General features: G+C 44.9%; 1 protein-coding gene across 1 annotated transcript in view; it reads left to right on the forward strand.

Annotated features, from left to right (window-relative positions):
• Window positions 1-27,261, forward strand: part of gabbr2 (gamma-aminobutyric acid (GABA) B receptor, 2) — a 203,711-nt gene that overhangs the window by 83,684 nt on the left and 92,766 nt on the right. Inside the window, exon 3 of the mRNA XM_086177580.1 lies at window positions 24,555-24,725. Within this exon, the coding sequence (XP_086033706.1) occupies window positions 24,555-24,725 (171 nt within the window). The remainder of the gene's footprint in view (window positions 1-24,554; window positions 24,726-27,261) is intronic.

Below are 27,261 nucleotides of genomic sequence, written 5' to 3' on the forward strand. Positions count from 1 at the left end.
GCGTTTAATAGGCTCTCACAGAGACCCGAGGGTGGCTCATAAGTGAGCGCTTAGGGCAGGGGTCAGAAACATTTTTGACCGGGAGAGCCACAAAAGCCAAATATTTCTAAATGTATTTCATCGAGAGCCATATAGTATTTTTAACGTATAATAAATTAAATATGTCTTACTTTGAATGCGACCTCTGGTGCTGCATGGTTTTGTTCGAGGTGCCGCTTTATATTTGACCGTTTTATCAATGCAATTATATCATTGCATATTAGTCATACCGCAGATCCAAATGCGAATTCCTTTGTCCTCCCGGCCTGGAGTGCACGGTAATCATTGCCTTTTTTGCGCCATCTTTTCTGTTACAAGGGTCGACGCGGTTAAACTAGTTGGCTATCTGATATAATTGATTTCTTCACCTTTACAATGATCCGGACGTGCTCGGAAACCATCGATTCCCGACCCGACCGACGATGACCCGAAAAATTTACCTTCAAAACTAATTTCTGTTTACTTTAAAATGACATAGTATGATGAAGAAATATCTCAAGTATTTAAAATAGGTTCCAAACTGATTATTTTTTTTTCAACTCAAAATTGTCTGGGAGCCATATGCCGTTACTAGAAGAGCCATATATGGCTCGCGAGCCATAGGTTCCCGACCGCTGGCTTAGGGCATTTCTGAATCAGTCTGAGGTGGATTGGAACGACATGCTCAGAGAAGGACGGCGAAACATTTGGGCTCCGACTCTGCCCTGCGCCTGGAGATAATGGAGAGGCAGCAGTTTAAGCAAAACTACACTGTCAACAGAGAGGCAGCCAAGCTTTCAGACTCCCGTGATCTCCAGAGGGCCAGAAATGGCGCAGCAAGCGGCAGCTGTCTTTTTGGTTAACTTAAGGGGGAATTTTGTATTTGGAGCATAATGAACAAAGAGCCTCACAAAACACTGGATGCGGTTCAGTAGCAATTTAGCTGCAACAATATATCTGCCATTCAGAATGACCGGGCCGCTGCGAGGGGTTTCGACCAGTGCAGACTCAGTAATCAGCTGATGAAGGACCGGACAACCTTTCCCATTTGTCTTGTCAGCGTCGAGAAGCCGATGCCGTCGGCAGCTCCTCGGAGTCGGACGCCAGGGTTCGGAGACGGTCATCGGCTCGAGATGTTTTTTTGTTCCGATTCCAACGTGAAGCGACCCTCGTGAGCATCTGTTAATATCGGACGTGGGCTGAGGATGTGGAGGACGAGGTGGGAGGCGAGGCAATCGAGGTAGAGAGGAATGCAGGAGGTGCTTACCGGGAGCCTCTGTGACAGGCCAGAATTTAACACGTTGTCAATACGGAAGTGAAGTTAAATCACAGAGTAGGGTCTCAACGCAGATGGTTGTCATTCAGGGACCACAGGGGCCGGACTCAGGGATGGGTCAGTACTAGAATATTCCTCTTCAGACGCCCGCTCTGTTTGACTCAGTTATATCCGTTCATTCATTCATTTTCTACATTCGTATCTCGCAGAGGAGCTGGAGCCTACCTCGGCTGTCATTGGCCGAGAGGCAGGATTCACCTTGCCTCTCTGGACCGGTTGCTAGTTGATCGCCGGGCCACATATAGAGACATCCAACCATTGACTCTCTCATTCACAAGTCTGGGTACTTTAGGGTCTCCATGACCCTATTGTATGTTTTTGGGCTGTCGGAGCAAACAGATGGAGACCCCGCGCAGAGAGGCTCCCAGTTCGGACCAAACCAGGGATCCGCTAGCTTTAGGATGGCTTTTCTGTCATCGTTTCACAAGTTTACCAATGGCAGAACAAGCACATCCATGAAAGGGGACGATAAAATACTCAGAAACGATGACAATAGACGGAGGCTCAAAACAAATATCTTAAGCGCAGACAATAAAACACAAGATCCAAAAAATCAAATGCCATTAAAGTCCCAGCTCGCAGTAACAAAACAGAAAACCATGCTGCAAACACAAAGATGGATGGAAAATTGCGACTGTAAAATACAAAAAAAACCCAAAACAATGCATTTTGAGGGGAGAGGAGGACACACAATGACATAAAACTTCCGAGGTAGATAATTGTATAAACAAAGATTGCCTCCGTCTCATCGTCAGCCGTCTGACGGAAAGTACTCCATGAATTTCATTTTTTCTTCCCCGGACTGAATTTAAACTTTGCGCCAGGAGTGCGCGTCACATTTCTCTCCCACGGGGAGAAGGGAGGGAAAGCGTGTGCTCATCGGAGGCCGTCAGGAACGGTGCGGCCAACAGACTTCACACTCTGACGCCTTAAGAGATACATTGATGCCGGCCAGTGCCGACGAAGTGAACCCTTCCAGTCAGTGCGTCCACCTTCCTTCAAACACCCGGTTGGACGCCAGCCGTGCAAAGATAACCGGCCTGTAAGAACAGCCTCTGCGCTTGTCAGAACCAGCTTTCTGATGGAAGCTGCCGGTATTGTGTTGAATGTCATTTGTGAATTGCTGTCACAGTTTTTGGCCCTGCGAGCCACCGCAGGCTTGGCTACACAGTTGGAATGATCAGATTTATTTTCCCCATATCCATAAATATAACCGTATTAATGGTACCACCTTCAGTATTATTTTAGACGATTGTTTCTGCAGCTCCAGTACAGAGCTCCATGTTTTCATTGCATATTAATGACTCGGGCCATTGTTTATTTTCATTTCATTCACATTTATTTATCTCTCGGAGTGAATCTTTGTCCCGTTTGCCACAAATCTCTGCATTGTAAATGAATCTCCATGATGTACTGTGTTTATATTCTCTTTATTCATCTTGGCTTTTTATTTATGTAATCATATTTATTACTTTTGTTCTGCTACTATCTTTTTATTCTTTTGTTCTGGTCTGTCATGTTCACTTTTGCTTCTGCTGTCATCTTTTTGGGATGAATGAGTGGGACTGTAAACATTTCTCTTTGAAAAAGAACAACAATACAACCCGTTGATCGGCGATAGGTCAATGTGGCCATGGCGACAGGCAGAGAATTAATCGACAGTAATCTCAGTGTTCATAGTTACAGTGAAATATACATGTTTATGTAATCAGTCATTCATTTCCCGTACTGCTTATCCAGCCCTCAGGGTCATGGGGCTGTTGGAGCCCAGCTGTCATTGGGCGAAAAGCGGGGCGAACTCTGGATCGGTCACCAGTCACTCACAGGGCCACATATAGAGACGTACGACCATTCACTCTCTCATTCCCAATTCGTACACATCAAGCACGGCAAATCATTGTGCACTGTAAAGAGAGACTGTGGCCAGGGTAAACCTCAACATACTACGGTATTCGGTGTTGCGATTACCGACATATTAGTGCGTCTCTTTACACAGCAGTAAACATCTTTTCCCTTTTACATTACAAAACAGAGTTAATACAGCAGATATCATTAAAATGTATTGAAAATGTGCAGGGCGTCTAAATGTTGAAAGAGAGAGAGAATGGGCAGCAATAAATGTCCATGTTTAAGATGAACGCGGCGATTAAAAATGATACCCGCCAACAGGAACAGTTACATTCTACAATGAAACAACACTCCTGTTTCGAGCACAAGTTAAAGCCCCGCGGAAGCCAGGGGTCGGTAATCTGCAGCAGCAAATAACGCGTCTCTTTGTGTGTTTCTGTGTGTGAAGTGTGCTTCCCTTGCCCAAAAATAAAACCCTCTGCGGTTCCTCTTGACATACCAAAGCATGTTATGTAATCGCTGAGTGTAATAAACATAATGCAGCGGCGCTCCGCATCAAGTGCGGAGTTGCATTGCTCTCGTATTTGGCCGTTTCTCCGGTTTATCCGCCGGTCTTTTAGTTTTCTCTGTTGGAATCCGTCCCGATTGTTTTCAGAAATGTCACTTTTTGTTCAAGGCGATATATTGGACAGCTATTGGAGTGACACAAAGCGAAGCAGCCCATTTACCGTGCAGTCGGTTGTAGATATATATATATATACGTGCATGTATGTGCGTGTAATGTGCATCCATCCTGTCAAAGCGAGGAGAGACGCCGAATAAGAGAAGGCTGCCGTCCTCCGAAACCTCGCCTCATTTTCATCTCTGGGAGGGCACGCTGTTCCCGGCTGAGTGGAGCCGCGGGGCATGACTCCCCTCCAATTCTGGATGAATAATCTGTTAACAATAATCCAGCCGGCCCCCGGCAGGTCACATGTTGGGAAATGAGGGGCTGAGCTCGGAGCCATATTTGATTTTTCAATTCTGCTCTCTTGAGGTTTATTCAACTATATTGTGTTTGAGTCCAGCCTGGCACACTGGGCCGCTGATGGCGAAGATGTAAGCAGTGTTATTGAGCGTGCTGAGTCTGCTCGCTGGCAGTGCGATTACTAAACAGGCTGCTGTTCCTAATCAGACGGACACGAGTGTATGACTTTGTGTCCATGAGAGCCGGGGGTGTGTGAAGGGTGCAAATGAAGGCTTATGTGCTGAATGCATGAAACCTGTTCCATTTTATTGCAAATTCCTCACAACCGTGAGGCATTTCCTATAGAAACCCAAGGTCAGTGTCTAATTACTCTGATTTACTTCGACTTGCGCTGTATGTCTGCAAGGAGGGGGGCATGTTGTATGCATTTTTTGTGAATTGAATCAGAGTGACATTCATTCATTCATTCATTCATTCATTCATCATTATCTATACTGCTTATCTTGCACTCAGGGTCAGGGGGTGCTGCATCGGTTGCCTGCGGACCTTCTCACTCCGTGTCAGAAGCATCCAAATTCACATTAGTATATATTTGCGTTTATTGTTTGGCTTACTGTGATATTCAGTCGTCCCCGTGAGAGCTTCCTCAGATCAGGAGAGGGATGCCATCCAGCGCAATCAATGGAGAACCTTCCTGACGAATTGAATACTGTGAACAAAATCAATATCATGCGTATGCGTGGACACATCACGCCTGAAGAATTGCCGCTCATAACTGATAAGCCAATTTGGAACCCCCTGTTGTTTAGCTACCACTTCACATGTTTACACCCACACTGTTCTCCACTCATTTCCTTTCTAAAACCAAGCATCTTTTGGGGCCTCGATCAGTCCAATTGAGTTAAGGTGTCGAGATGCAATCTGATAAGTCTGTAATTGTAAACAGACAGACGATTATTGGGTCATTTGTCAGCTCCGGTGGGCAAATTGTGTGATAATTGTTTAAATATTTAAAATGAGTCAACAGCAGATGGACTTACAATTCTGATTCCCTCAAAGCCTCCGTGTTCATAAAAGGGTTCCCTTCCTATCGCCATCTTTTCCTAAATTAGAACTGAATTGTGGCTCATCTTACATACTTTTATTTGTATTAACGACTAAAACCTTGTGGGCAGGTGTCACATACCCTTTACAGTGCTAAGCTAGATGACAGAAAACCGCCGATTATCAGCTGAAAAACACGCCTGTGTCTGACGAACGCATCCCTTACTTCTTAACGTGGCTCCGTTCCATTTGAAGAAGACAGTGGACAGAAGACATTGAGAGGACAGATGAGATGAAGATGTTGAGGTTCCTCTTTGGGGATGAGGAGGATGGAGAAGATCAGGAAGGAGTCCGTCAAAGGGACCGCACATCTTAGATGTTCTGGAGATAAAGTCAGACTGGGATGGGATTTTGGATGTGGGCAGAGGTGGGATGGTGAATAGCTGGGTAGAAGGATGCTGAAGCTGGAGCTACCAGGCGGGATGTCGAGAGCAAGACCAGCGAGGAGATTAATGGATAGAAAAAGAAAGATAAAGAAAGAGAACGTGAAGTTAGTTGTCGTGAGAGTGGTGTTAGATGGAGGCATCAGAAGATGAAGAAATTAGCATGTTAGCACAACATTAGCCATCTCCAAGTGGGTTTTTTCTCCAACGCAGTGCTTTACATAATTAATCATTTCAGAAGTAAAGTCTGATATATTTGAGTCGTAGGCAATAGACCTGGACATTTTATAGAAGTACGTTGAGATACTTCTTGGGTGGGGTTCACATGGGCCTTGTGAGTAATTTCCGACTTTTAGGAGTTCGTCCTCAGATCCCCCCGCCATTTTCCCTGGATAACATTACCTTTTCCCTGCTGTCTTTTATTCTTATCGCTATCGGCCAAAACAACCGTGGCTGCCCGCCGTGAAAGTCTTTCAGATGCATTGGAAAGCCAAACAGGACACGAGGCATTCGGCTTTGGGCGCCCTCACCAATTTCCCCCCTATTGACTATATCAGTGATATAGACAGGCAGAATCTCAACATCTGCTTGCAGGTTAACACCAGGGATTTGAAAGTCACCGGACATCACCTTTTTATCTATTCCCACCTTTCCCATCTTTTGATCATTGTTGTCGCTCGCTGAATCAATTCTTTTTGGCCTAATACACCTTTGGGGAAGGTCTCAGCCATAGCCGATATTTTCAAGCCCGACATGATGACAGGGAAATAGGGATGACAAATGGGTTGTATATTGTCACCATGGTTACAGCAACGCTCAGTGAACTGCCACCAAATGAAGGCGATACAGCGGTGATCTGAGGTTTGAAATGATACTTTCTTGAATTATTGACTATTATTGAGTTGTAATCAAATGTAAATATAACTATTGAGTCGATGGAGGGAATCACTGTAAGAGCACGATGTGTCTCTTCATCTCTTGACTAATATCTGCAGGCCATCGCTTCCCTTGCTGTAAGTAGGGAAGAGATAGCCTGCAAATCAAATTAGTCGTCTAATGGAGAGAGATGAAGAGAGAAGGAAAATGAGAGAGGGAGGGTTGGAGTGGGTGAGAGCGGTCGCGATAAATCTGCGGGATTACATTATTGTCTTTTTTTTTTTGTGAATGGAAGGGGGAGCAAGAGAGCGGGAGAGTGAAAGAAGGAAATGGGCTTGGTGGTCTGAGTGATATTGACTGCAGGGGAGCTTTTTCAAGGATGTATAACCAATTACAGTGGCCCGCCCACCACAAGCGCCTTTTTTTCAGACTTGGGACACGTCTCTGAAACTCCACCGGCGCCGCAGCGCTTTATTAGATTCATATTGCCTCACCTCTGTAATGGAATCCTTTGCCTGAGCAGCTCAGGTACTCCCGTCCTGATGGACCAGCACACTGGCAGATAAACAAGCTCCCTCCGATGCACTTTGGAGCCCCGGCTAATCATGGGTTCTGAGCCCTGTGCTAATATCCATATTTCAGAGTTAAAAAAAGAAATAAAAAAAAATCAGCACTAATGGTCTTGGTCCAGCATCTGCTCATTAATCATTCATACGCAGCCAAGTGGCAAAAATCTCATCGTGCCGGCAGATAATATTACTAACTAGCTAAATGCATAAATTTCCTAAATAGCTATTGTGATATGCATCCGTTGAAAATAGAGCCGTAAGGACTCAAAGCGGGGGAACCCTTGGATTCGTTGCCAGCAGTAGTCCACCGTCTCCTGTTCCCGCTTTTTTTTTTTTTTTTTTTTTTGGCTCTACGTCTCAGATCCCCAATAAATCGACTTTCCACTTCCTGTCGAGGTCCAAAGAGGAAGCAGATAGGCTCGCAGGGGGCCGACGAAGGTCTTTGAGCTCATTGTGTTCGGGAGACTTGACCCTCTGGATGTTTCTCAGCCTTTTTGGCTCCTTATGTTTTTTTCACATGGTGTAATTTTCTACAGCTTATTCAAATGAGCTTGGTTGTCAGCCAAGGTGAATGTCTGCACACACATACACACACCTCCTCGCTCTTAAAACAGTTATTCAAGCCTTTGCTACCGCCTGATTACAATATGGGAATTCCTTGTTTGAACACGGAGAGGGGTGAGGTCATAACCCTCTGTACCTGCTCTTCAGGAACCGGCCATCCCCTCACAGCGCAGTATCATCCTGCAGGGCTGAGGTCAGCCGCAAACAGAGCGCAACACTTCTCATATACAATTGGCCGAGACCAACTTTTGATTCGCCGCTTTTGAAAAGCTTCCTCTTTGCTTTGTTTTATGATCTTTCGCAGACACTTATATTCACCTTAGCCTCCTTTTCAACCGCCCTTCTTTGCACCTTTGTAAATATAATAACTTTGAGGGAGGTAGTTAGCGCCTCTGCCTCGCAGCAAGAAGGTCCCTGGTTTGATTCTGGGAGGAAGCCTTCCTGTTTTCATGTGATGTGTGAATGAGAAAGTGAATGGCCGAATCCAGGAACCCAACCTCTTGTCCAATGACAGCTGGGAAAGGCGCCGATCTCCATCCCCATAGATCATGAAGGAACGAATAATGACTTTTAGCAAGAAGCCAGGGCCCTCAAGGACTAGTTCAGAGATAGCCAGAGCAGCCCCCACATTCAGGCATTCATGACTATTTGCAATTTCAGTGGCCATATTTGTCATACATGGCAAATCTATGATATGATAATATCTGAGCGTTGTGTTGACAGAGCGCTACACTGCAAGTCTGTTGTTCATCTCCAGTGATCGTGTACGGAATTACAATAAAAGATTTTGACCTCTGTGGTGGACAAACTGCATAAATGTGCCTTTGCAAGGCCGGCATGTTGAAAAACTTCAATTTCTTCCATGTTTCACCACATGGCGCTAGAGGAAGCCGAAGGTGATTCAAAAACAAAATAGAAGGTCAACGACCATTTTGATTGAAACTTCAGAAACTGCACAACCTGTTTGTAAGGCATCCGATGTTGTTTTTGTTTTGTCTTTTTTAATCCCCCCTCGTATTCTCCCACTCCTTTGCATGAAAACAAGAATCCCGTCATCCCCGGAGGATGCAAGAACAGAGAGCGAAGAATTTTGCGGGACAAAAATGAAAGAGGTTGAGAAGAGGTAGCTCATGAGACCATCTGGGTGTTCTCAGCGCCGCTCCCTCGCTTCGGCACAAAAAAAAGTGTTTTTCTCTTCCTTTTCTCTCCCCTACATCTGCTCAGTGCGTGCCCATGCTTTATTTATTGTTGCCTTCATTAACAATTTAATTGAAAAGCAAGGGGAAGAGTCACATCTCAATATTATTCCGCCAAATGGGACTAATGGAGTCCCGTAAGTATGGAGCACAAATGATTTCTCCTGCAGATGGTGGAAGAGCAGGCTAGATGGCTGGCAGGCTTGAGAGACGGTGATTTGTAAATGTCTCCCGTGAAATGTTTGCCCACGCGTGACAGGAATCGCCCCTGCAAGTGGGCCCCCCGCACTCCCCACGCCACTGCACTGCCCATCCATAACATATTAAGGAATGAGTAATACACACTTATGATTTATTGGTTGCTCCGTCAAATATTTAAATGTTTCATCGAGCGCGGATACACATGCGCGTGCACGAGTCCTCGGGTGGAAGGGAGGCGACACAGTTGTCTGGGTATGTGATTTTCCTGCAATTTTGTTTTGTCTCCCTTGGAAAATAGATAAATAAATAAATGAATACATCCGTGCCGTGCAGGATGTCTGTAGAAATAGATTTTTTCTGACAGCGGACCGTGATAAAGTGAAATTTAATGTGAGGCAGGCTGAAAAAAATGAGAGGAAGAACATTCGGAGGCAAAAACACACAAAAAAAAAAAGCATTTATCACAATATGCTTAAACAAAGTGATTCATTTCTATGGCTACGTGTGGACATGATTTCAATATTCATTCATTCATTCATTCATTCCTTTGTTGTCTTTACCGCTCATCCCGGGCCCTCAACTAAAGTGGGGTTCACCCTCGACCCGTCATCTGTCAATCACAGGGCCGCACATAGGGACATACAGCCATTCGATCACTCATTCACGCGGCAAAGAGAGATATACAACTAACACGCAATCACTCTATATATCTGATTTTTGTCAGAATCAAACTGGGGTCCTTCATGCTGTGAGTCCAAAACGCTAATCACTGAGCCACTGTCCTGCCCATATCCATTTTTCAATCGAGGAAATGAACTTAACCTCCACATTGAGGACGTCCATATTTCCGTTTTTTATTTTTAAATGTGCACTCATTACCGCAACAAGCATGCAAAAGGTAAATACAAGATTATGCAATGTAATCATCTGCCCCTCTGAAGGAATCAGTCTATGGAGAAATGGATGGTGAGAAGGGGGGAGTGTTGGGGGGTGAAGAACAGTAATGGTCTTCACAGTTCAGCATCTGCTCATTAATCATTCATAGGCAGCCAAGTGGCAGCAGCAGGGAGCACAGTAAGATGTCAGGTTACCGTATCAAATCTCAATTTATAAATAGGATAGTTATGGAAGGCGGTGGCAGAATACCATCACACACTCCCGAGACCCTCTTATTATTCACTGCATTCTGTGCCTTTTATTTATTTTTTATTATTTTTTTTCTTTTACAAGCAAGCAGTGTTACTAACAAGAAGCCATTTTGGAAAAAAGAGCAGTCAGCAAAGAGAGAGCCGCCTAGTTCTCCAGGTGTTTCACACACGCTTGTGTTTTACTTTCGCCGAGCATCGGAACCCGCAAAACACTCCACCCCGAACGGGATCAATAATAAAAAATAAAAAAGCTCCCCCCCGATGCTGTTCGTGATAGCGATGCCTCACTGCCACTCATCTCCATCCTTCAAGGGCAGCACTACGACAGATGGTCATTTGAAGAATTGCGCGGCCCTATAAACCTGTCTCGAGGCAGAAGTGATGCGAGCGGGGCGTCCGATCCATCCAGCTTTTCACTACCGGGGACCCCGAGGGGTGACAGGTGACATCCCATATTGATTAATATCCCCAGGAACCGTCACATCGAACATGCCAAGCACATACTACATAGAACAACCGATAGGCTTCGTGACTGATTTGGTGATGGAGGAGGATCGGATCTCTTTTTGGCACGCGTGCTCACATCTGTTTTGCCGTCTATGGTTAACAAATGTTGAATTCCCGAGTTGCCGTTTACCCTGGGGGGCGAGGGACCGTGTCTCATCGCCATTTCGAAATGATTGTAGTCACAGTCATTTCATGTCCGCGACACCACACGATGCAAATGTCCACATATCTCTGTATCCCACTTACGATACCGTCCCGAATGTTTACTCTGGTCCCCGAGGTTTATCCAATTTTCAGACGGCGGGTTCACTAACCGCCATCACAATGTGCACTTTCAACTGCATGTTGGGACGTTATTACTGTTTCCGTTTAGGTCTTGATCGAGCTCTCAACTGATATAGAGGTTTTTGTTTGAGTTGGCGCACAAGGTTGAACCATTAAGACCCCGTCCCTACACTGATCTCCCATTTGCTTGGTAAAAAAACATCTACATTAAATACTAGTAAATATTATTCTGGAGAAAGTTGGGATACATTAACTTGCCGGAGGATACTCGAACCCACAAATGAACGTTTCGCATCAACATGTGCCGGTTTCATAAGGTATTTGCTTCATGCACGGGCTGCGTCTCCGCATCCGCAAAGCATCCATTTTGGGTTTTCCCCAGCACCTGTGAGATTTTACGCGGGGATCTTTTACAAATGTAATCGTGTCAGCAAGCTGAGCGCTATGGTCACCCACGACCTTCCTGTCGAGATGAGAAGCTTTATCGGCGTTTCGGTGATGTAGCGGTCAGTTGGAAGGATGAAGCCTCAGCATCTTAATCTGAGCTCACAGTTCTTTGCACCGCATTAAGAAGCGAGCCGAGCCGAGCCGCCGTTAGCCCATCAATGGAGCTTTAACTGCAACCGCTGCAAGATTCAACTTCACATATTGGGTTATTGTTCATTTTGATTGCTATTGATGGAAATGTATTGCTTTGATCACTCCTGCTTTCCTTTTTTATTTATTTATTTTTTACATTTAAATCCGTCTCTTCACCATCCTCACCATCTTGCCGCACATCCTCTTCCTCAAGAAAAATCAATCCAAATGTTGTCGCAAGAGTCAGGGAAGTCCTCCATACTTGAAGTACCAGTTATGAGGATTAAAAAGTGCAAATGACGAGGATGAAAAGACGGCTTCCAACAAAGGTGATCTACTGGCTATGCATGTGTGACTGAACGCACTCACGTGGTGATTTCAGTGTTTCGCGGGATCTATTGAGCGTCTTCTTTTGCAATCAAGCTCTTAGACCTGGGCCAGTCCAAACATCGGATCTCACACGATGTATTGAAATGATGTATTATCATGCAGCGGATACGCTGCAATGAAAAATAGTCATGCAGGGGCGATGCTGACGCCAAATGTACAAATGATATATCATCATAATCACGTAAAATATGTCATCAACGCCAGAAGCCCCTTTTTATATTATTCAGCCTGGCATTCCACTCCAAAACGTCTCCCTCAGAGAAGCCAAACACTGGTGTGAAGGATGTGAGAGGATGGATGAAGGTGGCCCGGTCCAGGCGATTGACCCGAGATAGGAGTGATGAGTAGGGGCGTTGGGCGAAGCTATCGAGCATAAACCGAACATCAGTCAGCGAGCGTGTGCGGGTAGGTGTGTGCACGTTGGCATTAGCTGCAGCATGATTGACATGTTAGATCAGAGGCTGCAGCGGGCCAGAAGCTGTTATGGAGGAGGTGACAGCCACATCACTCATCTTTCCAGAGGCCAGTTATTCTATGTGTGTGTGTGTGTGTGTGTGTGTGTGTGTGAGAGAGAGAGAGAGAGATGATTGATAAAAGCTCTCCCTGCTGTTCCACGCTGTAAGATAATATTATACATTCTATTCAGCGTGTTATTGGTTTGGTAGGAATATAAATGAATCACTTATATGAACAAAACATTGTATTTGTTATATAGTCTTCAAATTTTAAATAGATAAAAGTGAATGGAGAGATCTTCTGTCGCCAATGCCAGCAGAAGTTGAATGCAAAGTGCGGGGGTGTTTGCCTGAGCATGCGAAGTGCGAGAACAAGCTCAAGGTAGCACGAAAGAGCGGAGGACAAAGGAGAATTCGCAATATCTGCGATTCAGAGCTGAACGGCTACTTTTCTTGTGGAAAAGATTGGAAGGATATCTGTTCAGGTCTTTACCTGCCGGGGTTTCCAAGGGGAACGGGAGTCTGGCTTTTGTTTCATAAAATTTGATCACAGCGTTGTTGCTTGTGTAATGGCCGAAACGCTGTTTTTCCATGGGACCTCAGAGGCAGCGGCGCGTCAATCACAATTTCATCGGTGGGCGCCGCCGTTCATCAAACTAATCGGATGCGTCGGGCCCAAAAAAACTGAAAGGCTGACATGTTGATGGCTTGCAGGCAGTTTGTAAGACTGAACCTTTTTAAGAGTTCATTAAATAGCTGTGGCGCTGTGGTTGGCGCTCTCACCTTAGAAAAAGTTGCTCAAATTCAAATTCTTCAGTGCAGTTATTTACTTCATTACAGTTTTAATTAACGTCGGGTTGTTCCTGCATGTGTATGTGTGTATAAGACACATCACTCATATCCCACCATTTTACAGTTCAATCTCATTGGTTATTGTAAAAGTATTATTTAAAACTATTTATTATTATGAGGTAATAGTCGTTTTTTTACCTCTCTTCAATCTGAATTTGTATGTTAATTCCCTCATGTCAAAAAAAACATGTCAAGTTCCTTCATGGTAATTACACTGGCTTTTTCATGCATCTACATTTATGAGATTTTCCTGCTCTCCGCTCACTTCTGCTTGGACACACACACACACACGCGTACACATACACACCTACACACACTTGCATGAATATAAATGGCTAATGTATCTCATCTCAAATAGCTTTCAGCCATTTGGAAGGATGAGATGTATTTGTGTGTGTGTGTGTGTGTGTGTGTGTGTGTGTGAGAGAGAGAGCGCCCAGGCGTGGGTGGGTGTGTGCCTATGTCTTTGAGAGCATACGATCACTGTCCAATGAAAAGTGCATGCTTCTCATATTATTAGCGTATGTGTCTCTGTTTATTCTTTATTGAACGTGGCTGCAAAGCGTAACACAGTGGAATGACAAGCTAAGCGTTGAGTAATAAAAGTCTGTGCATGAACAGATCAAAATGAAATGGCAAAATCAAAGATTTAATAAACAAATTGGAATAAGAGATGTTTTTAGATGGTCTAAATTGCATATACTACTACTATTACTTTGTATAATGTTATCATAACATTTCCAGAATTCTTTAAAACATGGATGCCCATCTGGAGCAGTGCGCTAAATGAAATCCGGTTGATTATTTTAGCTTGCAAAGAAAATCCATTGTTTTTTTTTTTGTTTTTGTTTTTTTTTTGCAGATTTGAAAGCAAGCAGAGTACACAATGCAAATTGATATTTCATTAAGTGTTGAGGAAGGGAAAATAAGACGGCTTTTCAAGGCTTATGTCAAAACCTGACCACTTCTCAAGGAATTAAACCATTAAAGAGAAAACAAATGACAGGATAAAAAGGAGAATGCAAATAAAATAAAGGGAACCAGCAAAGGTAAAAAGGGGGATTCAATCATTTTACTACGTCTGTCGCATAGTCATTCACCAATTTCAACACCTGAGTGCCTTAAAACACCTTTTTTAAATAAAGTAGCATCAATGTGCTCTCTGGTTGTCTGCGCTCAGACTTCTGATAAAGGTGAAACACCACTGGCAACCTTTCTTGACAGTCAGCTACTCGCAGGAGACTTTGTGTCACAGGAAAACCAAACCGGCCAAGTAACAAATTTGAATCTCGTGCGAAAGAAGCCTTCGTTAAAGGAGGAGTGACGGCAGGAGGAGTGACGACCTGTCCGATTAGCAAACATCCAATTCACCCCGAGTCGGTCGATGTTGGTATTTGGTCGATCCTCGAGCCCGCTGGCAACGAACGGACTCGGGGTCCGACACGTCAGGCTTCTGGTTAAGTCAGCAGATCTCCAGCCAAGACTTTCTCTCATGTATAATTCATGAACAAACTTGAGGCTCCAAAATGCAGTCGGTCAGAATCTATGAAAGCATGGATTGTTGCTAACAACCAACTAAGAAGTTAAATATGCGTGGACCGCTTCAGATGCATCACGGTCGATGTGTTATGCCTCTTTCATTCTCACACGGCCCGTTTACCTGAGCAGAGCCGTGACCGATCAACGCCACTTAACTTTGATTGCAAAAGGAAACGAAAAAAAAAATTGCTTCCAGAATCTCGTCCGTGGCCTAAAGAGCCAGTATTCTTAGAGATATGTTCATACTGTTACTGCAGCAGTTGTCAAATACGCATCCCAATACACTGTTTGATTGGTGTTGCGTGTCATTAATTCTTCAATTAATGAAATGATGACATCCAAATCACAAGCTAAAGCGATTGGATAACCTCTCAGTATGTCAGCTCAGTAGGCTTCAGATTTGCAATCACAACAACGTCTGAGGAGTGAGGGACGCCAATGCAATGCATCAATGTCACGTCTGAACGCAAAACGAGGAGTCGTCATATTCTTCGATGCTTGTTTTCTTCATGGAGTTTTGGGTTGACAAGGCCCAGACAAGCATTGGTCCTATATTACCACAGGGATCAGATAGATCACTGACATTTCCCAGAATTATATTCTGCTCTTTTTTTTTTTAAAAAAAAAAAGGACTATTAGGCAGGACAGCGGTACATGGTTAGTGCTTCTGCCTCACAGCAACAGGGTCTCTGGTTCGGTTCGATCCCGACGCGGCACCCTTCCCTATGTAGTTTACGGTAGGTTCCTCCGGGTTCTCCGGTATCCTCCCACAGTTCACAAGAGGTTCACTGGAGAAATTGTCCAGACCTGTGAATGGGAGAGTGAATGGTTGTGTGTCCCGTGACTGACTGGCAGCCGTTCCAGGCTGAACCCAACCTCTCACCAATGACAGCTGTGATTGGCCCCAACAGAGTACAAGATAAGATATATCTATACAATGTATAAATAATAAATATAAATAACAGGCCGTTAAAAATTGGATTCTGGAGCACCAAACATGCTCACACTAACAATGCCAGATGGGTATTTTGCCCTTCTGGGTAACATCTAATGGCCCCTAGATGACCAAAGTAATAATATCACAACAATAGCACTTTCAACTTGCAAAATACATATTTTATTGCCTGTTTATATATTGTATAGTTATTTCATTGCCTATCTGTATATTTTATATATATTGTCTATTTTGTACAGTTTTATATTTGTATTGTCCAGGATTATAGATGGAAATTAGCTATGAGCTACAATCTGGTACAAACATCTCTGCTTCTGTGCTTAATGTAATTGTACAGTGTCCTTAAACTTCTAAACAAACAAACATAATAATAATGTAATCTAATACCTGCAAACACATCTCAGCCTATCTAACATTTTGCCATTCTTTGGAATCCATCTGTCATCTAATGAAATTCGTGCTGTTTTCAAAAAGAAAAAAAAAAAAATTGTTATTCATTCATCCATTTACCCATTCATTCATTTATCAGCAGTATTTGACATCAGCCCTTAATTTGTGTTAATCTGGAGATGCTGCTCTTTGCACGCACACACTTCTTGTCTATAGATGCGCGCATTTACAATGCTGAATTATCCCCCATCACTCTGAGCTCGGTATTAACCCGAGGACGTCGTCTTCTCTCCCTGTGTTATTACCTGGTTTCCCTTTGGGGGGAAATCCATCAGAAAGACCATTTTCATTTAACTCAAAATACCGAGAAAAGTAGATTTGCCGCGTTGATGAACTCTTCTTCAACCCGCCCGTAATGTGCTCCCTCTCCCATTGCTGTCCTCGGAGACCACGCTTTGCACTGTTTTTAACGCTCGCAGAATCAACATGCCGCCCGCCCTTACGCTTGCTTACAAACAGTGGCGTGACCCACGTCGACTGCGGCACACTGGTTAAGGCGACTTAACCACATAACACTGGAAGACGGGTTCACTTGTGTCCTTTTTTTCCCCGATCTCTTTGTCTGCATCCTTTCCTCCGTTGTCTTTCCACCCCCATTTGGGACTCCTTTATCACAGGCGGTCCACAGTCGGTTCCTCCGCCGGCTTCCTGCAGAATTCATCTTCCGCTCCCTCCTCCATCCGGGTGTTAATGACTTCTGTATGTGGTCGCCGTGACGTCCAAAGCCTCTCCCCGACTGCTGCCTCTCCAGCTGGGCACTTCCACGGTGCGCCAAATGTCTCTCTTGAATATTGAATAAACCCCAGGACCACCTCAGTGTTTCCTGATCAGCAGCGGCGTTATTACCGAGCGGCGTCCGCGCCGAGCTGCAGCAGGAGGGACGGGCCTTTGCTCTGTTGTGCTGTGTTGTGGGCGCAAAGCAGAGATAATAGGCATTGGTGGGTTTGGCTGTTTGAAGTCTTTTTGATTCAATCCCTTGAGTTCACGAAACCTTTCCTTCGCTGTTTTATAACTCGCTCAAGTTGCCTCGAATTAACTCTCAAATGTGGAACTCTGGATGCGCACTTTTGAAACAGTTATCTCGCTTTCCCAGCAAACGCATCCATATTCATAGCGAATTCTTGATAAATGTTTGTGGGCTAATTACCCAGTGTTTCCTATCGGCCAGGTGGTCATTTGTCTTCTTTCGCTGGAACTGCCGGAAGGATCGGCTTCATTTCAAATACCTCGTAGGCCAGTTCCACCGGGGTCTGGATCTTTGTGTTGAGGATACATCAGTATAGCCGAGCCTCCCAACCCTCACACCACCTCCGTCTCTACCACCTTCTCGGTTTCTATCGTCCCCTCCGACTCTCTTTCGACGCCAACCGGTCAAGGCAGAAGGCCGCCCGCAGTGAGCTGGGATCTTCCCGGTAAAGGACAGCATTTCCCTCGCCCCTGTTGCCAGGTGCTTGCTCACAGGGGTACGTGGCGTTTCTGTCAATCATTTTAAAGTGTGTCCTCCAGACCTGCTGCGTTGTGATTTGGCGGTGTATAAGCAAAATGACTTAATATTAAAACACTAAAGTCACTGACATCACACCTCATGTTGAGATACTCACGCCAAAAGAGATTAGGTGTTTGCCTTCCCTTCATCTTTATCTGGCGTCTCCGTGATCGCCACTTCATTATTCAGAGGCCAACCGCACAATTAGCAGCAGCGGATCCTGTTGCAAAGCAGCTCCGCGAGGACCAATCAATGCCATCAGATCCATCAGGGTGATTAGACGCACTCCCGCGTCTTCCTCATTTCTCTTGGAAAGTGCTCATGATAGGGAAGGTTGCAAGGCTCGCTCTTTCTTGATTTATGCACCATCGATTCTCAATCTAAAGCCGAATCAAGCAGGTGCAGTATATTACGAAAGATATAAATAGACATTTTGCAATAGATGTAAGTAAGAAGGGCTTTAAACAATCATGGATTATAGTGTATGCCTGAAGAAAAGGGATTTTTTCCTCTTCCCCTCACAAAGGTGACTTACAACAAGGTCTTAATCCTGCGGAGCAGAACTTTGGTTTGGCCCCTCTGGCAGTAATTACAAAAACACTTCCAATCCTGTCAATGTGTGCCTGGTATGCCTGAGTTGTGGGCTTTGAGGAAATATTCGGCATATGTCCATTTAAAGATCACATTAGCTCCATCAGTGTGGGTGAGGTCAAGAAAACTAGCTCCCTGCCTGCGTCGGCTGATTTGTCGACTTCAAGTTCTCATTGTATCGCATTTACTAAGATTTTTAAACATTCTTGACATTGGTACCTCTTCATTAAAACATCCCCGCAAACTCAACATCCACTTTAATTCAAAAAGATGCCAGTCGGGGTACTGGGGTGCACAGCTCTAGCATGTCACTTGGTTCTGCAGAACTCGGTGTGTCAACGAAATATCTGCAGCACAATATGTACCCTGGAAGAGTATTTTAATCCAGAATATAACTCATTTATTATCTATACCACTTATCCCAAAGTCAGAGTGGCGCTGGGGGACTGGATCCCATCCCAGCTGTCTTCTTGCGAGAGGCAGGGTTCACTTTGGCTGTTTGATCACAGGGTCTATATAAAGAGACATTCACTCTCTCATTTACACGTCCGGCCAATTTTGGTTTTCTGATGAAACTCCCGCGTGTTTTTCTGCTGTGGGAGGAAACCAGAAAACCTGGGGATAACCTACTCATAATGCATGTGTAATTCAGTGCAATTACGATTCAGATATTTTAGTTTGATTCAGTGTTAGGCTCACTGCAGGCGAAGGGGTGTTCAGGATGAAATAGAAAATTGAGATAATGATGGCGCATTAGCATCGGCCCACAACATCACACAGCAGATGTAGCAGGAATTCATGCTTTATCTCTTCATCACTGTGAGCTTTTTCGACTAATATGAGTCGGGATCTCCCTCCAGAAAAAGATCATGGAATCTGAAACATCCTATTACGCCCGGTAAGCTCAGCGTCACTTTGCTCTCGCTCTCTCTCCCGCTCAAACGGACCCTTCTCTCACTCCGTGTCCAAGGGCACGTGTGAAGCGAATGTTCGAACAGCTCGCGCTGACATTCGCATCGGCAATTCATCGAAAGTCACCGTAAAGAGGTGTTTGTCTCGCCGTGGCGAGGCAGATCCCGTTTCATACGGCGGAGAGCTTCTCTGACCTTGTAGTGAGATGTGAGTTCTAATTAAGACGGGCGCGGAGAGGCTGCCGTACTTTGTGTGTTCCAGAGAGATATCTTGTGCGACACTCTGGGAATAAATGTGCCTGAACCTGTGCGTGATCTGTGTGTGTGTGGACATCGCATGTACCGTAGCGCCTCCATCCTTTGAATTATTTTTGTCCGCTTCTTAAGAAAAGACGGTCCCGAGTTAAATAATACAACGGAGTGCTCTCATCTCGAATGAAAAAAAAAAATAAAAGAAAGCCCTGGCTGCCTCGTTGATAGACTCATTGGTGATGTCAGAATTTTATTTCAGTATTATTGGATTCAGTAGGTGCACACAAACAACACTGTGAGTGTCTAATATGTCTCTCACTTAGATAACAGGTGGAACGCTTCTGCCGGCCCAGTGTCGCTCATTAGACCATTATATTGTCATGACCAGATGGAGCGTTTATTCATCCGAGTAGCCAAATATCTCCTTTCGGGGTGGAAATACACACAAAACGGCACTCCTGTTCATCACATCATCAAACATGATATGAATAACTTTTCCCCGCACATAAGATGATGTAACGTCACCAGGAAAAACAACCAGGACAACTGATCCGTTAAGATGACAACACCTTTGCTGTTGTGGTTGTTGTTGAAAAAAGCACTAATAAATTAAGAACATCTTCGACAGTGATTTGAATATCATAAAGGCACAGCTGATGGTCATCCATAGATAGATAGATAAATAGATAGATAGATAGATAGATAGATAGATTGACATGTAATGTGCAAGAAAATGCAGCCTCCCAACCCAAGTTATAGGTAACTACATGCGTTCATGCATAGCTAGCTATATCTATATATAAATAGGTCTGACAGAGGCATAATTTAAATGGACATCTAGTTTGATCCTGGGAGAATGGTGACTCGTGTGTGTTCTGCAGGGCTTCAATCACATGTTGAACGTCTGGACTTGGGATGCCGGGAACGTGATTTTAGACGGTTTTACTGCGCACGTGTGTGGAAGGGGGCAGTTTACGGGGCCCCGGCACACATGAGGATCGCTTCATTTTAAGAGGCAATGTGTATGGATGGGATGTAAATCTGACAGTGTTCTGTCAGGATTCAGTAAATCACCGCTTTCACATGTGCAACCCTAACTGAGCCCAGGCGTTGCATCAAGGATGGTCTTCAAAACCGACAGATTATTTACCAACGATATTGACTTGCAAAGTGAAAGCAACTGAAACAGAACGCTATTAATCAAAAGCAGACTATAAACACCCCTGTAAATGACAAGCCTCTGAATAAAATAGAAAATACTATCAGGTAATAAACTGAATGAGAACACAAGAAGCCAATAACAACGTTTGTACTCACACACACACACACATACACACACACACACACACACACACACACACTCACAGACTTTTGTAATGAGATAGTCATCAATGTCTTTATGCAATTCATAATTGCTCGCAAAACATGAATTCACTCATTCATTATCTATACTGGCTGGGTCGGGGAACCCCAGCTGTCACTTGGCGAGAGGCAGGGTTCACCCTGGAAATGGCAGTTTGTAGCGGGGCCACAAATAGAGACATGCAATCATTTGCTCACTCTAAAATTTAGGGTCACCAATGAACCCACTGCATGCTTTGGACTGGTAGAGGAAACCGTAGCGCACAGAGGAAGCCCATGCTAAAAACATGGAGACTCAATACAGAAAGACCCCCCTGTTGGAATTGGACCTTCTTGCTATGAGGCGGAACCAGTGCTAACAATGATTTCTGTCAGATGGGATTTGTTTATGTAATCTATTCTATTGCTTTTCTACTCTCCCAAATATCAGCACGCTCTAATATCAAAACTATTATCACTCAACAGGCTCCTGCTGTAGATGAAGCAGTGTTACCGAGGTGGGGTTCAGCATCCCCGGCGCTTCTTCGCACCACCCTCTCTCCTGAGTGCGTTCAAATTGAGAAAATCATTCATATCGATCCCTAATTAGGGATCAGCAGGAGCGTCTCCCAGTGTGGGAGTAGCAAAGAGTATTGGCTCAGTAGAAGAAAGACTGCTTGAAGTGTTGGGTTCTTTTAGGTTTAGTTCTGTTTGTTACATAACGGCATCCCTTCCTATACAATGGATGGCGGCGATCCATGTTGTAAGAGCTCTCCCCGCGGTGTGTGAACACAGACCTCCGCCAGTTTGTTTAGAAGGTGGTGAAGCAGCGGGCAGACTTCCCCCGACGGGTTTGAATGAAGAAGATAATCTCTTTCAAATGAATGTGTTATAAAAACCGACGGTGAACGTAACAAACACACCTGGCAGATTTTCAGGCGGCAGCCATGTGAATCTGGAAATCTTCAAGTTGCTGCTTTTTATTCTCCTTAAAATGCAAAAGGGAATGAGTTTCCTCCCAACAACGTTGGTTACTTGAGGTAGTTATGCTAGTGTCAGTAATGCAGTAGTGAAGTTTTTGATTTCTGCAACGCAACGTCACCCTACTGTTCGGTGTTGCGCAAAGGATTTTGTTGACCAGATGTATATTTGATGAAACAAATATTTTGATCTGAAATGGACAGAATTTTCCAGGAGGCCTTGAGCAAGATGGAGATCAATGGATGTGGTGAAAGAGGCCATGATGTGAGAGAAGAGAATGCAGAGGAGATGGTTTGATGGAGGCAGGTAATTAGCCCTGGCGACCCCTAACGGGAACAGCCCAAAAGAAGAAGATTACGAAAAAATAGTTTTCACTTATACACAGCAGGTTGATCAAAGTTCAAAGTGAATGAGTGTAAAATATGTAATTTTGTGGTCTACTGACCGGTTAGTTGTCGAGTCAGATTTTATAACATGGTGCCAAATCATGGTTGGACATGGTTGTGTGATGATAGTTTCCATGTGGAAAAGGTCTAGACAACACTCTACAGAAACACAACGTTCCCCCATGAGCTAGCACTCGGTGACACCTGCGAATACACACTGCCTTTTTCCCAGTGCGGAGATCTTGGACAGATCCCAGCTCAATGTGGGCGGCCTTCTGCCTCGACCGGTTGGAGAGTCAAGAAAGAGAGCGAGAAAGAAGGACTGTTGGGGTTGTGAGTTGGAAAGGACAGGCACAAATGATCTCTTACTAATATTAACAGTAGTGTGCGAACAGTCACAGGGTAATAGCTGACATGATAGGATGACAATGGTGGGCACCTGGGAGGAACCCTGCTGAAGATCAAGCAATGCTGCTTGGGGATCTGCAAAATAACAGCCCAGGCATGATTTGAGGTTACTATCATGAATAAGGGAAGACAAGGATGGGAAGAGTGGGAGGAACGAGAGAAGTCCATCATAAAATATGCCTCCTAGCTTAGCGCTAAGTTAAGTATAAGTTGAGATGTTGCTTCTCGCTCACCTCCAGGGGCGACTGGCTCCAGACCAGGATAAATAGTCAAGATAGATAAATGTAAGCTCCTTTATCACCACCACTTTATTACTAATCCGTGCAAAAGTGTTGTCACAGTTGAAAAAAACTGAAACGAAAAAAATCATGTTCAGTTGCTCAAAGGGTAGGTTAGGATGCAGGGTTGCTGTATACTAGCAAAAATGTATGCTTACATTTGCGGTTCGAAGTGAAATCCCCTCTCTGCGGAGCTTTTGTCCGAGGTACCTGGGTTTCCGATGGCCGCCCGTTCACACCGGCAGTGGCGTGATTAATGAACGGCGAAGTCGCTCAGAAGTCGACAGAGTCTTAATGAGGAGATCAGAGTTAAAGTTAGGAGGTGCTTGAACTCCTCAAGGCTTCAGCACACTTTTAGGAAATCTACTAGTGTACCTCTTGGTCTCAGTCAGAATTATAATATCCTTGTGTTGATCGCTATCATGAATCGCAACTTCTGCTTAATCTCTACAAAGTATGTAATTAACCCTGCCCTGATTCATATCGCTGCTTAAATTAACACAGATAGGACACTGAAAATAGAGCGCCGCGTCTTATTATCTCGCCTCGGCTGCGAGGTAGCCGTGGAGCTTCCGGGCCGAAGCATTCGGCACCTTCCAGATATTAAGTCCGTGTGGAATGCAGATGCTCCTGGCGCGCAAGTAAATCGGGAAAGGCGGGACGTTGTGAGTCACGTCAAGAAGAAAATAAGAGTTCGTTCTCTGGCGTTTGCTCGTGATTACGACACACACAAATGAGTCAAATGAAGACAGATCGTAATCTGTTCCGCCGCAGCCTCGATGTCATGCCGTGAGATGCACACGCTTGCAAATTATAATCTTAATATAAAAATTAATTATAGCATTTTCTTTTCCTCTGGAGGTAATTAGTGACCTATTGTTGTAAAAGTATAACAAAGTGGAAAGAGAGGTGGCGAAACTTGATTAGAATTGAAATGAAAGTTGGGAAATAGAACAATCAGTGTGTGGGTGTGTGTTTGTGTGTGTGTGTGTAAAGACAGGAAGTGTAGCACCATGCAATATCATAACTCATTTTCACACGGATCCTTCTGCAATATCAATTGATCGTTGATCATTTAAAAGGATCAAGTTGGGTTGACCCGTTTTCCTGCGGCTGCAGCCTCACATCAACTTTAAAGTTTTGTGTAACTTTACGAGAGGTATCAGCCGCACGTAACAAGACTGTTGTCAACAGAATTAGGGGATTACGAAGACAATGCAAGGTTAACGCGTGTAATTCCAGGTTGGGAGTAGACGATATAATCCGCAGGCGAAGAAGAGAACCTCCTCTAAAACATACGGATGGCGACTCACACACACACACACACACACACACTCATACATGCACTTGCGGGCACGGTGGGGTGCCGGCTCGAAAAGGTTACGTGTACAAGGGTCACCACTTCAGCGGAGCACAGGTCTATTTACAGTTACACTTTGAAGGTGTGTGTCGCTGACATTTCCAGTAATTTGAAAGAGGAAATGTCTTCTCTGTGGACTACAGACGATCAACCGGTGTGTGTGTGTGTGTGTGTGTGTGACCTCCTCCCCCTTGTCCCCAATCTGGTCAGAAATTATTTTGGTTTGATGTTTGTCTTTCAGCTGCTTTAAGCTCCGCCGTTCGGATGCGTTGCTCTGAGCCGCTTCCGTGACCCCGCGTGTTTGTTTCTAACGTCGCCGCCTCTCTTGTCATTCCCAGCTGTCCTTCGCGGCAACAACGCCGGTCCTGGCGGACAAGAAAAAGTACCCGAACTTCTTCCGCACCGTCCCGTCGGACAACGCTGTGAACCCCGCCGTGGTCAAGTTCCTCAATTACTACAACTGGAGCCGCGTGGGGACCCTCACGCAAGACGTTCAGAGGTTCTCCGAGGTGAGAGCGCGCAAACATCCGGCAGAGCGAGCGGTCAATCAAAACATTTTCACCTTACAGTGAAACCAACACTTTGGGTTTGGGGATTGACGGTGCGTATTCATGCTGCAGTCGACGTCCACAAACACCACAGTGCTTCACGTCTGAGTTATTCCCACACAGTGAACCGTGTCTCGAACATATCATTGCCAGCGGGTTCTTATTGTCAGCGTTACTGTGGGAAATAATTCTCCAAGCCTGAGTTTGCCGCCATTGATTCCATTTGAAGGTTGGTAGAGATAAAGATAAAGGGGCGGCATCAGGTCTCTGCAAAGACTGGCAGAACATATTTTAATGGTTAGAGCAGTTAAGTAAATTCAAACTATTCTCTGCAAGGTGACAGGATCAGTACATTGTCACCCCCTTCAAATCTCCCGATGGATGTGCGTAAAAGAGTCTTAGATTTGAAGCCCAAACCCGGGAACATAGCAGTTAGAAAAGGTATCCTTTCTCATGACAATGGATTTATTAAACTATAATATGTCTTCCTTCCTCAGTGAAATCTCAGATTGTTTTTGGGGGGATTTACAGCTCAAGAGTCATGTGAGTGGCTCCCTAAACACTTTTACATTTCATGTTTTTTATCACTTTTGTGCCTAAACCTCATTGTAAATCTCATGATCTGACATGTATTATACACTGCTTTACATTGGAATTCCATTCATCCTTTCACAAAACACACACACACACACAGCGATGGCAGCAGAGCCGCCATGCAAGGCGCTAACCAGGCCATCGGTAGCAACTCGGGCTTCAGTGTTTTGCTCAAGGACACTGTAACGTGCAAACAGGAGGAGCCCGGGATTGAACCCCCAACCCTCCGATTGCAGGAATGCCTCTTGGACGTTAATTTTGAGGACAAATCCGTTGAACGGAGGAAAAAATTGAATGGGCACGGGCTCATCGCGAACTCTCCCCAGGATGCGGAAGTTAATCTGGATGCTCCGCTACGTCATCCCAGAAGTGGCTGCAAATTGGATTTAATACGGCGACTCTGCTCAGACCTGATACACGTTGTCGGTGGGAGGGTCGAACACGGAGGGAGACAAACAGATTTGGCGAGATGCGACGGCTCCGACGTAACATCACATCGGCAAACACACGGAAAGGCTGTGTTTAAAAAGGACACGTCAGATGTGCTGAAAGCAGTCATTTGAGAAACATATTGTGAGCCGTTGCCTCGAGGCCCTGGAAGAAAACAATCTGTTCAGCAGCTGGGGTTTGAAGTGGAGGTGTGCATGTGTGTGTGTGTGCGTGCGTGCATGTGTGTATGTGGAGGGGGTGGGGGGGAGTATAAAAAGTCTCACTGCAAATCTCGGAGAGCCCAAATCCCTTTATCTCTCGCTTCCTGAAAGCACCAAGGGGCTTAGGACAGGAGGATGACGGAAGGCCTGATTCAATCAACCTGCCATAAGATTGGCCCCTAATCCCGATCTACAAATATAAACCCAACGCTTCCAGACGTCATTATTTGTAGAATCGTCTGTCAAGTTCACAGCAAGGCGTTTTTTTTTTTTTTGGGGGGGGGGGGGGGGGGGGGGCGTCCTGATACGGAAACATTTACCCTGTTTAGTTTCAAAGTACCAAATGTTCTCCAATAGAGTAGAAATATCAGACACATTACAGCTCTACAGCTCACTGTGGAATAATTTTTATTTGAATTTATTATACTTTATTAATCCCTTGCGGGAAATTTCGTTCTCTGCATGCAGCCCATCATGGATGAACCATGAGCAGTTGACATGCTGTCTAGCAGCAGCGAGGGGAGCAGTAAGGGGTTCGGTGTCTTGCTCAACAACACTTCAACACACGAGGAGATGGCGGGAATCAAATCGGAAATGTTCGGCTCCAGGAACGATCGCTGTGCCCGCCGTGCCATCCCAACCCCGCGGAGATGATTTTAGATAATAAATTCATTTATTCTATATACCCTCTATCCTGCCGTCACGCTCACTGTGGAGGATGGTGTCCACAACACTAGGCAGGTTTCACCCTGGACTGGTCAGCAGTCAATCACAGGGCCACATATAGAGACATGCAATTATTCTCTCCCTCATTCTTTATATAGATACAAACCTGTTCATGGTGTCATTCACATGTCATATGGAAACATGCAACCATTCACTCTCATTCATCCTGACAATGATAGTGAGTCCACCGGCCACAACACGTGTGGACAAAGTGAAGCATGATTACTCAACCTCTGTTGGCACTCATGAGGACAATAATGTTCAATAGCGCCAGTTACAATCACCCTATCATGATCTCCTGCACATTGCTACATCATTTTTATTTCAGGATCACTCCACTGTTTCTTGTGGATGTGGCCCTGCGGGCCCCACCACATGACCTCTAGCTTCCCCCGGCCCCTCAGGGGCAGTTTATGACACCAAGTGCAAAGCGGCCGGGATGAGAGTCAGCAGCTCCTAGTCAGAGGCCAGGGAGTTACTGCCTCAAGTGATGGAGCACAATAATCCTCCGGTTTCATTCCTGAGTG

Source organism: Fistularia commersonii, chromosome 30, assembly GCF_037954325.1.
Source record: "Fistularia commersonii isolate RoL2024-O1a breed Wild chromosome 30, RoL_Fcom_v1.0, whole genome shotgun sequence".
NCBI lineage: Eukaryota > Metazoa > Chordata > Actinopteri > Syngnathiformes > Fistulariidae > Fistularia > Fistularia commersonii.